The following is a 15,092-nucleotide window of genomic DNA, read 5'->3' on the forward strand; positions in this document are numbered from 1 at the left end:
AATGATGGAAATTCACGAGAGGAAAAAAGACACGATGCAAAAATAGCTAGGAAAACACTCAAATGTGAATTGATTTTAAAGAAAATATAATGGTCTTTTGTCTTAATCCCACCCCCACCCCATTTGTTCAGGCAGAGTGCTTCCTTGTCCTGTTACTTCTTTTATAATGGCCGAGTAAGAGAACACAAAGCCTGCGCTGGAATATCAGCGTCAGAAAAACCTTCCGGCACTGCACTGGGAAATAAATTGCTTCTGCTAATGCCCCTTTCATTAAAGCACAGTCCTTAATTGTGCTGCTGACAGTCTGCCTGGCTGCCAGGCTGATGGGAAGAAGACTGAGGAGATGGGCAAGCAGTGGCTCCAGGGGAAAAAAATAAACTTGCAGACTAATGTTCACCTGGACGACAACACATCTATAAACAAAGTGCACTAACAGCACTTTACAGCTCTGTATCAAGTCAAGGTTATCAATTTTCCCTCTTGATGGACATGCTTAGTACCATTTACTTAGTGCAGCTGTTTCCAAATTAATTTCTTGTACAGAGTTCAACCAAGGCTTCATTCAGGCAAAAGATCACTCGCAAAATGAAAATGACCATGAGTGAACATAACAATTACAAATTGAATTTCCTTTTGGCCCTTTCACTGTTTGAAAAATATTTGGTTTGTGATCGTTTTGTTACGGTTTTCTTTGTAGTGAGTTTCGGTGAGAAATTCTTCACATACAAGTCACCCACCAACATACACTCATGATACAATGCTGCACATATAGGTGTGGATATGTGAGCAGAATAGGGAAATTACATCATCAAGACACCATACCCTGCAATGCCAGGCTCCAGGGGTTCAGATGCCAAATTCCCAAAAAAAACATCAAAAGCGGTTAAATCTCAAAAACAGCAGACCTGTCCAATGTCAACTGTCACTTAACCCCCCACCACAACCACCATCTCTCAAGGCTCCAGCAGCAGGTCAGGGGTGGAGAGGGAACTTAATCAAGGGTTCTCCTGTTACAAAAGCCCCTCCACTCCTGTCGATGCCAACAAAAAGAAAAGGCCACAACATGGGACCTGCTCTTTGTCTCAGGAGAACTGAAGCCTGACTACTGCTCCTCCATAAACTGATTGGAAGGGAAATTAAACAAGGGATGTTGAGGCATGAGGTAAATAATCATAGATTTCCAGGATAGTGGGGCATTTTCAGTTACAAATATCTTGTGACGTATTAAGAGCCTGAAAATCTGACTGAATTGGTATTTTATTATTCAGTCTGCCCCATGCTCATGTTGCCATTTAAGAAATGAGATAGAAAGATATTTTGTTTTTGGCACAGTCTCACAGGCTCCCTACACAACGGTGATAGCAATTGCTATGTTTTCTTAATATAAATTATTTTCATTTAGAAAACATGTCCATTTTACAAATATTTTTGGTCAGAGTGCCGTCACAGGAAGAGACATCCGACACAAAAATCAAGCCAGACAATGCCGAACTGTAGATCAGTTAAAAATACTTAACAATCCTAAAAACGTGGGTTAATCTCCAACAACTACCAGGGAAATGTGTAAAATCGCAATATTTAACTTGAGGAGTGTGGTGTATTTAGCGACAGCACTGATGATCGCGAGCAGTGAGCGGCATCACAGACCCTGCCGCTGTATTTCAGTCCAGTGTGTCAGATGGAGCCTGTGCTCCGGAGACGTCCACTCCCACTGCTTTGTGTGTGTGTGTGTGTGTGTGTGTGTGTGTGTGTGTGTGTGTGTGTGTGTGTGTGTGTGTGTGTCGTGTGTAAAACAAAGTCACCGCAGTTTCATGCAGCCATGCAGACTTCACTCACGTTGAGTAGGTACTTTTTTTGTAATGGAAATGTAACCTAAACCGTGCCGTGGCGAGGCAAGCCGGGACCATAGTGGAAAAGGTCCATTAGTCGGTTTGAATAATGAAGAAACATGAAAGTGTGATGAAAAGGTCTGCAATCAGACTGAAGTGCTTCCATTTGCAATCAGATTGAAGTGCTTCCATTGCATCTAACCAATTAAAAGCATGTGAACCAAACGAGCATAGAGAGCAAAGTAACTGCAAGGCAAGTGTGGAACATTAGGGCAACAATAAAAATCATACATAGGCCACAAAAATCCTGAAACTGGATCATCAGTTAATTATATCCCAACTAAAGACACAACTACAAACAAGAGCAGACCCTGCTTTAAATTGACTTTCAAGCTTAATGGCACCACAAACTAATAAAATGCAAATGCTCTGAATCAAAAATTAAATTCAACTGAATCATTCCTTGAAATCAAGAGAAACAAGTGTTATTAACAGTTCACAGATATGTAGAAGTGGAAACACAGAAGAGCTAAATCAACCAGCTAAAACAGCAGTTTCTCATTCAATTCTCAAACATTGAGCCATGTACCGTACTGAAAAGAAAACACTGCACATTTTCTATTGTTTGTGTGGTGAAAAACTGATTATCTCTTTGTCACACAAGCATTTTGACCTCACCTAATGAAAGATAAGCATATACAAAAGATTCTCATAGAGCAAGAGTCACTGTAGTATAAAAAGCTACTTTTCCATGATCATTATCATCAAGCACCTTAACATCTGACTCTACATGCCAGTGAGTAACTTTTCATGTACAAACTCATTAATGGAAATGGCAAAAAAATAATAATTAAAAAAAGAATGATTCATGTACATACATACATACATATAACACTGCAAGATGTTAAACAGGCTTTTCTCCTCTCTATGCAAAAACATATCCTCACAATTTCCTCAGCAACATTCACAGTGCTGCTCCTCTGTACCAAGAAGCCAAAATAAAGTGCTTAAAAAGTGTGTGAAGGCAATGTTCTTCTGCTGCCATTTCCTCACCAGCTTGTGTCAGAATATCCACGTGTATGGATGCAGGCAGTGAAAGTCATTAAATGATTCATATTTATGAGCTTCTCAATTATTCAGAAGGCAGGAATAATTGACTATACATCTGGAGGAGAAGGAGTTTGTTAAATGTGGATTTTTCTCTGGAGAAGGGAGTGTTAAAGGGGACATATTATGCAAAATTTTCATCACCCAGGATTAAAATGAAAGTGGCTCATTGGTCTAGAGTAAATTATGTTTGTTAAATAAATAATTGTACAAAAGGAACATTAACACAATCTTTTAAGGATGTGTCACATCAAGTGCATCAACAAGTGATGTCTCTGTGTAAAGATGTACAGGCAGACCGTGCTTTCCGTAACATATAATAATATACTATTCTCAAGTGTCAGTCTCGAGTCTGGTGGCAATCCTGACTATGGGGACACAGTGTAGGGGTGTTGCAGCTGCAATACCAGTTACTTTGTCTTGTTACGACCACCGCAGCATCAAATTCACTATGTGCTCTTAAGGGAGATGATGGCAGTCTCTTACCATAGTGGTTCGCCACAGTAAATGGCTTTTGATTGATTTCATTTAATGCTTTTTATTGATAATTGTAGATAACAATCCTCTAATTTTTAAAGACAGCTTTTTTGCCTCATCAATCACTGTTGCAGTCTTTACTAGGGGGGGCTTTAAAGGAAAAAAATGGCCAAGATTTGGCCAACTACTGTCCTCCAGTGATTGTGGAGAGTCTGACGGCTGTGGTTACGTCGTCTTGTCACACCCTCAGTCTCTCACATCGCTTAGTTTCACCGAGTGAGAAATGCCAACGCAGCTGCAATCACTCCTGCTCTATCTAATATGGTACCATTTTCTCTAAGTTTAGGAAACTACTACAACATGTCCAAGACCAGTAATATTTGATATTAGAGTTGGAATGCTATTTGAATCACTCAAGCTTTTAGTACAATTTGTGCTGAAATAGATAAAACAATCATTAGTAGCAGGCTATGGTTGTTTACAAGGCCCCAGGAAATAAAATGTTAACACTAGAGCAACTATTTTGATAATCAATTAATCGGTTTGAAGCTTTTTTCATGATTAAAACAAGATTTCCGATTGTTTAAGCTTCTTAAATGTGAATATTTTCTCAATTTCTTTGCTCTGGATAACAAAGAAATCATTAAAAGTTAATCATTTTGGTTTGTGGACAAAACAAGACATTTGAGAACATCATCATTTCCAGGTTTGATGAACACCGATCAACATTTTTTAAGGTTTTCTGATATTTTATGGACCAAACGATTAATCAAGAGAATAATCGACAAATGAATCACTTATGAAAATAATCATTAGTCGGAGCTTTAGTAAACACCATTTAAAAGATACCAACATACCCCATATCACACGTCATACACACATGCACACACCACCAGATCAGCCCCATCCCTCAGCCGTGATGGAGCTGGCGGTCTGGGTGGGGGCGGCTGTGGTGGCTGGGGGGCATCGCTGGACGAGGGGGATCTGATCCCGTACACTTAGCCTGAGGGGTGAATGGGTGGGATGGCCACGGCCCATCATGACACACCTCCCTGAAAGTGCTGTGGTGGGCGGCGATCTGCCTCCCCGGCGGGTGTCACCGGGAAAACATCGGCACTCCTGGATGTTTGGTGGAGCCCCTTGGACCTCTGGCCCCGCATCTGCTTGGGGGATCTGCCCTGGACCAGCTCGGGGGTCTGCCTGCCTTTAGTCTCAGGGGGCACCCTTGGCTTGGGGCCCTGCATGGGCCTCTGCCTGTCCCTCCCTGGGATGGGGAGGCGTGCGGTCAGTCTCTGGTGGGCGGTGGGGGTGGTTGTCGTGGGCTCTGGCCGTGCCTCCTCGGTGGGCGGTCTAGGGGGGGCTCCACTTCTGCCGGTGGTGGGCTGGCCCCCCGAACCCAGAGCGGGGCTCTGCGGCCTGCCTGGGTGTGGGGTGGCTCGGCCTCTGTCCTTGGTCCTATCGCCACCTGCTCCCTCAGGTTGACCCTGGGTGGGAGGGGGGTTCTGCCACGCACTCCTCCGACTGGTCCCCTATAGGGTGGATGCGTTGCTATCCTGGGGGGTAGGGGCTGTGTGTCTCACCTGCTCTGTACGGCTGCTGGGCGCCCGAGATGTCATTATCGGCCCGCTACTGGAGATTGGCCCAGTCCCCCACCCAGATTCCAACCACATCTAATGACAATCCCTGCACATATACACTGATATGCGCGCACACTCGCTCACACACACACACACACACTAGATAAATTAAACTAAACTGATGTAGCCCAGACACCCTCTCTTGATGTGGTCTTGATGTAGAAACTGTACCTGAATGTCAGTCTAATGTTGTCTATGTTTTATTTTGCAGAGTATGTTCTGTGTGTGCTATACAATTTCAACTGTTTAATGTTATTAACCTGTTACTAACATACTAATGTCAGTCTAATGTGGTTTATGTTTTGTTTTGTCGAGTATGTTCTGTCTATTTTACATCATTTCAATTGTTCGATGTTACTAACCCATACACACTTGATATTGTTGTCAAATCTGTCCAACACCACAAGACATGCAGTCAACCATATTACATGTCCTAGGTACTGGGCAGGACAGGTTTAAAAAAAAAACCCACACCATCTAAAGCATTTTAAAACTTCTTCAGAATATCTAACGGACCTGCAAACATTTCAAAAACAACCAAGCTCTCCAGTCTATAGCCTTATTAGTTTTAACTCTCTCAGTTTGCTTATCTGCATATGTGTGTTTGGCCTTTCCAGTCTGGCCTCAGTCCTGCTCAAATTGGATTCAAAGCCATTAATGTCCCAACTCGAAGCATATGTTCCAAGTTGCTGAGCATTTTATTTCATGTGATGACTTAAGAGGGGGCTGAAGGAAAAAAGAAAGGAAAAAAGGAAGAAAAAACAAACAAACAAATAAAACAGACGGCTCAGAAATTGAACCAGACATAAACAGGGCAGGAATGAGTCTGTAGCTCACTGTCAGACAGACGGCCCAAGCTCTGAAGAAAGGGTACTTTGACTTCAGGGTCACGTTCCTGAGCATTAGCCTGTAACTGCCATAGTGCGCATGTCTGTGTGCATGTCAGTCTGTGCATACATGCTCGGCAAGAATGTTTTTTCATATGGAGGTTCAGACAGCGATACCTTTCAATACAGCAAAAAAAGGTACTGCTGTACTCCATCACAGAAATCTAAATATACTATGCAAGGACGAGAGAACCATTTGAGCATGGATAGGCTTCACTTGAAATTGTTCTCTTTTTCAGAAAAGTAACAACTTTATTATTGTCCAAATTCTGCAGATGCAGTGCGAGAGGGACTTAGAGGAACTAAGACCAAGTCTGATCATTATCTCTGAAATCTAAACAAGCCTTTACTCTCCCAGAACAGAGCTTGTATTCTATAAGCGCTTAAACATAGTGGGGGATGGGCTAACAGGAGTGTGTGTGCAAGGGTGTATGTGTGATTCCAGAGTTCCCAGTCTGAGTTTAAAAATGACAAAGTAAAACACTGCAGGCTCTGTGGAAGCCAGGAAACAGCCTAATGTATTTATCCAAACACATATCTGAGAGGCCCCATAGCTTCAACACATCCCCTTCCTATGTGGGCTTTACATCGAAAAACTACCACAGTGGAAATGGGAAATGAAGCAGGACTGCACAATATAGGCAAGCAAAATTTTTATATGGATGACACATTACAATTATTTCTTTCAAGTTTCAGGAAATGGTAAATCTTAAAGACACAGACTAATGTCTCATGTTCACTGCTGTGTTTCTCAAAACAGCAGAAGCAAGTGCATATTGTTTTCACCCCTGCTGTCTGACTCTCAAATTATCCTTTTCACTAAATAAACCTAATAAACAGCTCCTTCTACTACTTGAATGCAAACATAATCACAATCTGTTTTTGTTTTTCATCATCTGAAATTAAACAATTGCCAGATGACAAATGAGGATCCACTCACAGAAACTTTCATTTTCAGGGTTTTCCTCCAAAGCATCAGGTCGACTGTTTTTATTCCGGATTATCAGATAAGATGTTTTATGTCATCTTTCTTTTGTGTATTGTTAATCTGCTGTTCAGAGTGGACTTTGCTTGTGGTTAATTGGTGCAACACTGTTGAATACAAGCAGTGTTTTCTTTGAAATAGATAACTAAGACTCCAAATGAAACAGCGGAATAAAAGAATAATTCATACATAATCATAAATAAGCCGTCCGATTTAACAAAAAAAATGGAACCTTGCAGAGGTAAGTCTGTCCTGTTAAAAAGCTAAAAAATAATATTGTTTGTACTATTTTTATTGTGAAAAAAGAAGAAATCAGGGAGCCTCTTCAAATGTCAAAGAGGAATCAAGTCAGATGAACTCAGAGCTGTGTCTACTACCTCCTTTGTCACCCATTAAAATGGAATGACGTAACAAAGTGCTAGGTGACCTTGTCTCTCTTGCCACACTGACGGCACAAACGGTGGCAGCACCGCTCACAGCTATGGAATCCCAAAACAACACAGTGGCACAGCATTAACACTGCCAACACCAGGAGGGCGGCAAGTGTCCAGTTTAGCTGTTTGCACTGGTCGATCATCTTATAGTTATGTCATTTACATGCAGTTATCAGACAGCATATACTTGTCACATAATTTTTCCACCCTGCACTCTGAATGTTTATGTTGTGTGTTCAATAAAAACATATCATTGTTTGTGAGGTATTAGTTTAAGAAGATTGTGTTTGTCTGTTGTTGTTACTTTGATGAAGATCACATTTTACACATCACATCACAGATCACATTTTATGACCAATTTGTGCAGAAATCTAGATAATTCCAAAGGGTTCACAGTTTTGTGTACATACACACACACACACACATATACACGTGCATCCCCCATACAAAACAACAGCACTCAGTCCCTCTTCTTCACTCATTTCGAGTCTCTGCTGCAGGTTTAACTTTTTACACAACACTCAAAGTGTGAACATTTTTCAAAAACAATGTGCATTTACACACAACTAACAATCAGTCACAAACCTCTTATTGAGGCTCAATCAACAGTAACTGGGAGAGGACACTGAGCAAGCTGCAGCACTGTGTTAAAAATTTGCCCAGAGATAAAACACACAGCACTCTGATGAGTGTTTTCATGTCGAGGGCTGACGGGTCACAGCCCTCTGACCCACTAATGAGAGAAAGAACATAACCACATCAGACAAGTGCAACACTAAGCAACTGGTGTTATAATTAAATAACAAAGGCACCCTAACACGAGAAAGTGTTCAAGCAACATAATGACAATGTGGTACAAATGATCACAGGCACATTGTACAACCACAACGAACAGAGGGAAGCACGTCTGACACACAGTAGGAACAAACACCACCCAAAACCGAGAAGATTGTCCTCAAATCTTTGAATTTCAGTGAGCTGTTATGTTCATGCAAATTCTGCTCATTTGTCAAATCTGATTGTGTTTTTTAGGGCAACATCTTACACCTGCAACACTCCTTCAGAAGTCTTTTGACAATGAATATTTTATTTAATCTTTTTTTGAACAGAGTAGTCTGTACTGTTTTTACAGTGCCTTGAGATAATGAATATTGTGATTTCGGTGCTGTACAAATAAAACTGAATTGTTTTGGTGTTCACTGGCCACCATACCCTCCCTGATCTTGAGCCAATTAAATGCAAGTAAAAACAAAGGCTCTGCATTAATGATGCTCCTGGTTGGTTATCTTTTCCTTTCATAGCTGCATTTTCAGATCGGATAATATATTTTTCTGATATTCATACAAAACTTGTATCAACTATACACAAGGCAAAAATGTGAAAAAATTTGATTTTACAATCAGGGTGGAATTTCATTAAAAAGAACAAATTAATTTATTTATGCAGGTATTTCTGATTGACTATCTCAAGGCAAGTGATTCACCATGTTTATGAGTACCTGTGTGTGTGTGTGTGTGTGTGTGTGTGTGTGTGTGTGTGTGTGTGTGCGCACTTACATGTGGACATGAGGAGGTTGGAAGCGGCTCTGGTTGATGTTGTAGTGTGTGAAGGCCTGTGTGGGGTTGGAGCTGTACTCGTCCACTGTGATGGTCACTTTGCCATGAGCCATCCTTCCGCCGTTTGGACATGAGACACCGTTCGTTCACCGGGATTTAATAGCGAGCCATGCAGCGGTCATCCTTCTCTCAAGTGGCCCAGTCTACCAGCAGCAGTGGCAGCAGCAGCAACCCAGCCAACCAACTTAACCACGGCACACTGCAGTCTGTTCCTACAATAGAACAGAGAGAGACACACACTCACATACACATCAGCTGCTTTTACACAGGACATGCACTGGTCGGGGGCCTTTCACAGGATGACAAATGTAAGTCCTCCCCAATTGTAACAAAAAATAACAAGTTAGGTGGCTGGAAGAGCAGAAACGACTGGGTTGAAGCAATGCAAAGAAACAGACAGAGCTCACATCACATGAATGGGGTGTGATCATGTTCTAATAATTTATAAGCACAACAGGCAGATTCACTGTCTGTTTATAAGCACTTACTTTCCTTTGTTTGGCTTCAATTCCAGGAAAACCTCAAACGATTTTCATGAAATCCTAATTAGAAATCTAAATGTAATGACACAAGACTTTATAATTAGCAGATTTGCCCTTTTTAAAAACACAAAGAAAAATCCCATGGTATTCCAGTACAAGAATAAACAAGGGAATCAGAGATGTCAGACCTCATTCACGCAACAAGCCTGTTGGCCCATATGTATAACAGGCTATGTGGTGCAACAGTGGAGCATCTGACTCCAGATCAGAAGGTTGTGTCTTCAAATCTACGTCAGGGTCAAAATTTTTGCTGTTGCTAATATTAGCAAGTGCATGCAAGTGCAGAAGCACAGAGCCACCAAAAACAATACTTCACTCCCACTCCACGAGGTGAAGTAAAAATAGCTTGTGTATTTTAAAACATCTATTTCAAAGAAAACACTGGACTGTTTAGGCATCACACGACAATCTGGAGGGCAACCTTTTAATTACTTCTCATAACCCGATAAATTACAAAATTACTGCAGGCATTGCCTCGAAAGCATCAGCCTGTTGAAATTTAACATGGCAAGAAAGATAAGCCGCAGGTCATGTCTCTGCTTTTGATCACACAGTTGCACAGCCTTCAGTAAAACAAAAAATATTTGCAACCCATGCAGGAAAAAGGTCTGCTTCCATGCTGACAAATAACCCAGAAAACATACAGAGCAACAAAAAGGATTCGCTTTTCTCATTCCAGGCCTAGTGCTCCATTTCTGAAACAAACCACTACAACAATCTGCCAGCTGAGCTGCTCTACCATCTTTGCATAGGCATATACTCATATACATATGCAAAATTTTAAAATGACATACATACTGGCACTGCTCATATTATGGACGAAAAAGCGGTGCTGTGTTTGCATCTTCAGCACTCACTCACTCACCGGGCTTGGCTGTTAGTTCCCTTGCATCCAGAGCTTCCCTCCTGTCTGACCTCCCTGACTGACAGTAAAGTGGCCACTGCGGGTTTGACAGGCTTTATATACCAGACCTCCTGATGCAGCACAAAAGAAAAACTAGAAAAAAACTTTAAAAGCAAAACCTTAATTTAAAAAAAACAAAAACACTTTTGATGGAAATTCAGCTGCTCCAGAGTGCACATAATGATTGAAAGCTGCAATGCAGCAATGAATTAAGAAATTGCTTTGACCTCCAGTTGATTTCTTATAAGCAAATAACCTTCAATTTCAGGTAAAAACTGTCCGATTTTCAAAAAAACATTGATTCATGTTTTCTGGGTCAACTGGTTGCTGCACCCTGTGATGTGTGCTATTAAGTTTAGTCTGAAATATTTATTCCAGCCTACAAAAACGAAGGTAAAGCACACAAAACAGCTTAAGATGAGTTAACACACTTACTACAATATTTACACAGTATTTACACAAAATGTGAAATAGCAATATTACAGCTGAGGTAAAACTATGCTTCTGGCAGCATTATAAACAAGTTAGCAGATTGTGTCTGCATTAAAAAATATATACATATTATATATTTTTTACTATTATTATTAGAGGTTATTGGTCTTTGTGAGACTTTTTCCTTGTTCAAATTTTTTTTAACAAAATAATTAAAGAAGGAAAGATGTACACGACATCTCAGCGTACACTTCTACAGAAACCTTGCTCGGAAAAAGCGCTCTTTTCTGCTTTTGCAGGCCAGAAATCTGAGGATATGTGTACAGCATGCAGTTTAGTTCTGTCGCTGCTGTGTGCAGTCCGTGTGTGTGAAACTCGCCGTGCTAGCAGCAACTAGCTCTCTAGCTTAGCCTGCTAAACCTGCGCAGGCAATAGATACAGTATGTTTTATTCTGCACGCTGTAGCTTCACACTGAGCTGCTTTTCCACAGTCCGCGGCTGCACACTGTATCTGTCAGTGCTGTCGCTGTGGACACACACACGGCGCCTGTTTAACACCGCGTAGATAAGTTCACGGGTGGAAATCAGTACAGTGAGGAGCAGGGGCAGTGAAGGCGAATAAATTGACCCATTCTGATACCAAGCATAGAGACACGGTGTGAGCAATGCGCCGTTTGCCGTTAACACTGCTGCCTGCAGAAATGTACACACAAATAAACGAAAACAAGAGAGAGGTATATCAACCCTGAACTCCGATCCAGGAATAATAATAAAAATTGCAATAACATTTTTTCTTTTTTTAAATAAAAAAAAAAATGATATCAGCCAAAGGTGCTCAGTCAGTGTCACAGCACCGCCGCGCTAACCTTCTGCTCCTTCACGTACATGACAAGCCACCTTTTAACCGACGGCTTTGTGTCAGGAATCTCTCTTTTACTCCCCGTCTCCCCTTCCCTCCCTCCCTCTTCGGTTACAGAAGTGAAGCGGAAAGGTTGCTCTACCTTCTTCGTGTGGGGTTTTTGTGCGTTTAGTTAATCTGGCCGGTGAAAGAGTGTCGGGTCGGGGTCGCCCTCTACGCGGTAGCGACGGCGGCGGAGGGACGCGGGTCCATGCGGCAGCAGCAGCAGAAGAGCGTGCAGCTTCGTTCCAACGCGGCCGTCCGGGGGTGCGGCAGTGTGAGCGGGCAGGGCAGAACCTTCGACCCGGCGGGACCTTCGCTGACTCCTGTGGAGATAAACCTGACAAGAGAGAGCAAGCTGGAGAGGAGGGCGAGAGACACTGACAGAACAGGGAGAGAGGGAGAACACCCTTGTCCGTCCTCGGAGGGGGAGGCGGAGTGCAGTGAGTCGGAGCTGCCACTGGGGTCAGAGAGCAGAGAGAGCAGGAGCGAGCACAACCCCACGCCACCTACCGTGCGCGCGCTTTCAGAGTCGGACACGCGCTCGGTGAGGGAGGTGCAGCGGGACTCCTCCTCCGTGCCACATTCACTTGCTGTCGGACATGACACATTTCTGTTGAGATGCACCTCACAGATGTCCTGAAGTGACCGAGGGAGGGGGCTTTAAATAAAAATTTAAAAATACGATGAGTCAACAACTTTTCTCTTCAAATTAATGTAATTAAATTACATTACATTTGACTGTATAATATGTGCTGCATCAATGTAATACCTTCACTACATTTTTTAACTGTTTTTCATACTTAATATGTATAATACTGCAATTAACAGTGGACCTGTCTCTTCTCCCTTTCTCAAACGTATCAGATAACTATGGTGTTTTTTTGCAAACCAGAAAGCATATAAACACTCACTTCACAACTCTTGTACACTCTTCCACTCTCCCGCTCACTCCCCAGTTTCCTTCTTTGTCGGTCTATGCAGCAGGTTTATTTGGGGGAAGCCATTCCTCTTTGTGAGCTTCGTCTTTTTGGGCTGCTGCATAAACATGACAGTGCAAGATGGCGGACTCTGACCTTTAATTAGAGTACTAGAGTAAAATATAGAAATATCTGAGTTTTTATCAATAATTCTCTCTCATTGCTTTCATGCTTCTCTACTGTTTCCTTGGATGTTTTGAGTTTTATGGGCAACTGGAATAAGTGACAGGTTCGGCCTGTCACAGTACAACTCTATAGTCATGTGTCTCGGCCAATAATTATTTTGTTATTCCAAACATTTTTCTTTAGATACATACAGCTTCATTCAAGGTGTGAACTCTTTTTTATTTTTAAAACATACACACTACAGCTTTGAATAGTAAGGTCAAGAAGACTCTACATAAGCATACACTCTGAGAGACAACACATTAGTGTGTTGTTAATTAAATACAAATAAGTGGTTACAACTTATAAAACCATGCCTTTTGATAAAGTAGTAACAAGTTGATTCCAAAAATCCTTTAACTTGCTTAACTCACACTCTTTGTTTTTCATACATTCATGATCAGAAAATAAGAGCCAAGAAAGCACACCAGCTTTCATCGCCCTGGTTACTATTATCATCCTGGAGACAATGAGAGCAGAAATATCTGCACAGACATTTTAATTGACTGTTTTTCCCCTGTGTCTTCCATCTTTGTGTGTCCACTGTCAGCCCTGATGAAGAAGTGTTATTATGATATGTTTACTTCAGGCTATGAGGCTTCATGTCATGGCATAATAACAAGGTTATTGATTTCATCCTGTGAAATCTTATGCATTATTCGATATTGTGGTCACTGCACCTTGAACTTAGCGCACACTGTGTTCTTTGTCAACCAGTTTGCACTGAAACTAATGGCTCTTGATGACCAAAGACAATAACTGGGAAATAAATCAAATTTTGTTGTACTTTTAGCATTTGATATCTGAGGTACATTGTTTGTTTGAGCATCAGGTAACATGCATGTTCACATTTGGAAACAGCATTACTTCTTGATGAGATCACAGGTGTGGAAAATGGTGCCAGAAAGTAGTAGGTGTTGTAAAATCTATGATTAGAAAACAGCATGGCTCCTTTGGGTTCACAAGTAAACAATACTAATGAGTACCTGTGGGATTCCTTCAAACAACCTGAAGTGGGGCAACACAGATTCCAAACTGGGAAAATCCGCCAAATCAGATGAATGGAATGTAAAAAAATAAATAAAAAAACAGCATCCTGTGCATGCATTTTAACATGCTGATTATCAATTCACTAAATTATACATGAAGTCTGGGAGAAAGATATCTTTGAGTCTCATATGCACTGGAATTTGCCATATTTGCTAATAACACATTTGATCTCATCTCTCATACATGTTTTTTAATACAATGCTGTACAAACATGTTTTTCTTTCATTTTTCTTTCATTTTGCTTCTGACATACTAACATACTGTTGCTGCACAAATTTCCCATGCTTCACTTTGCACACTTCAAGCTTGTGCTCGTGAGACTCACATTTGTGCCTCTCACTCAACCAAGATCATCAGGTAAGACATTGTCCAGTAAATGAATCACTGCCTCATTAATATTTACTTCTTTAAGTGTCCCTTGTGTCTGATTAGGGCTCAGTGGATCACTCTGTCTGAATTACAGAAGTCAAGATCTAAGAATAAGTAGAAATTTTTCAAGTTTAAGAGAAATACTATTTTCAGATGGGGATGTACTGTATACACTCCAGTCACATTATACTGACAAACAACAAAAGCATTTACAATTTTAAGAATGAGAATTGAGCCAACGACACATTGGACAAGAGGGGGAAAAAATCATCAGTAACTTCTTTGAGATGAAACAATTAACACAATGACATAATGTGTTTGCCTTTTCTCACTGCCTTCAGTTATAGTCACATAGATAACTATTGATTTTCACTAGTATTAAATAATGTGAGTGTTCAGTTATTAGTGCATAATCTGTTAAACTCTCTGTGAAGGAAGCTGTTAGGGACAAGAATGTCTCTGCGGTCAAAATTAGTGAGTGAATCAGGGAAATATAAATGCTATAAAAAGAGTTAAGCCAGGTAAGAGTTAATGGCTTCACCAGAATGATTCAAACTTTTCAACAATAAATACTAAAATGATTTTAGTAAAACACTAAACACAAGTTGTTCTGGTGTCAAGAAATTGTACTTTTCCTCTCAATTTCTTTTCATGCATTGGAACCCTTCATCAGGAATAATAACACATGAAAACTGACTCTGTTTATTATAGTTCATATATAGTGATTGTTTTGGTCCCTGCCATAATCCATTTAATCCTGTAAAACCTCTTACTAAATAT

The 15,092-nt window shown here is 41.0% G+C and overlaps 1 protein-coding gene across 2 annotated transcripts in view; it reads right to left on the reverse strand.

Annotated features, from left to right (window-relative positions):
- Nucleotides 1-12,110, reverse strand: part of mpped2a (metallophosphoesterase domain containing 2a) — a 62,354-nt gene extending 50,244 nt beyond the window's left edge. The window contains exons 1-2 of one of the 2 annotated variants that reach the window (XM_044029888.1): nt 11,852-12,110; nt 8,913-9,184 (exon numbers count right to left, since the gene is read on the reverse strand). In XM_044029888.1, coding sequence (XP_043885823.1) covers nt 8,913-9,025 — 113 coding nt within the window. In that variant the 5' untranslated portion in view covers nt 9,026-9,184; nt 11,852-12,110. Of the gene's footprint in view, nt 1-8,912; nt 9,185-10,379; nt 10,533-11,851 lie in introns of those variants that run through there. The other variant, XM_044029889.1, reaches the window with a different exon arrangement.
- Between the last annotated feature and the right edge of the window lie 2,982 nt (nt 12,111-15,092).

Source organism: Solea senegalensis, linkage group LG7, assembly GCF_019176455.1.
Source record: "Solea senegalensis isolate Sse05_10M linkage group LG7, IFAPA_SoseM_1, whole genome shotgun sequence".
NCBI classification, from domain to species: Eukaryota; Metazoa; Chordata; class Actinopteri; order Pleuronectiformes; family Soleidae; genus Solea; species Solea senegalensis.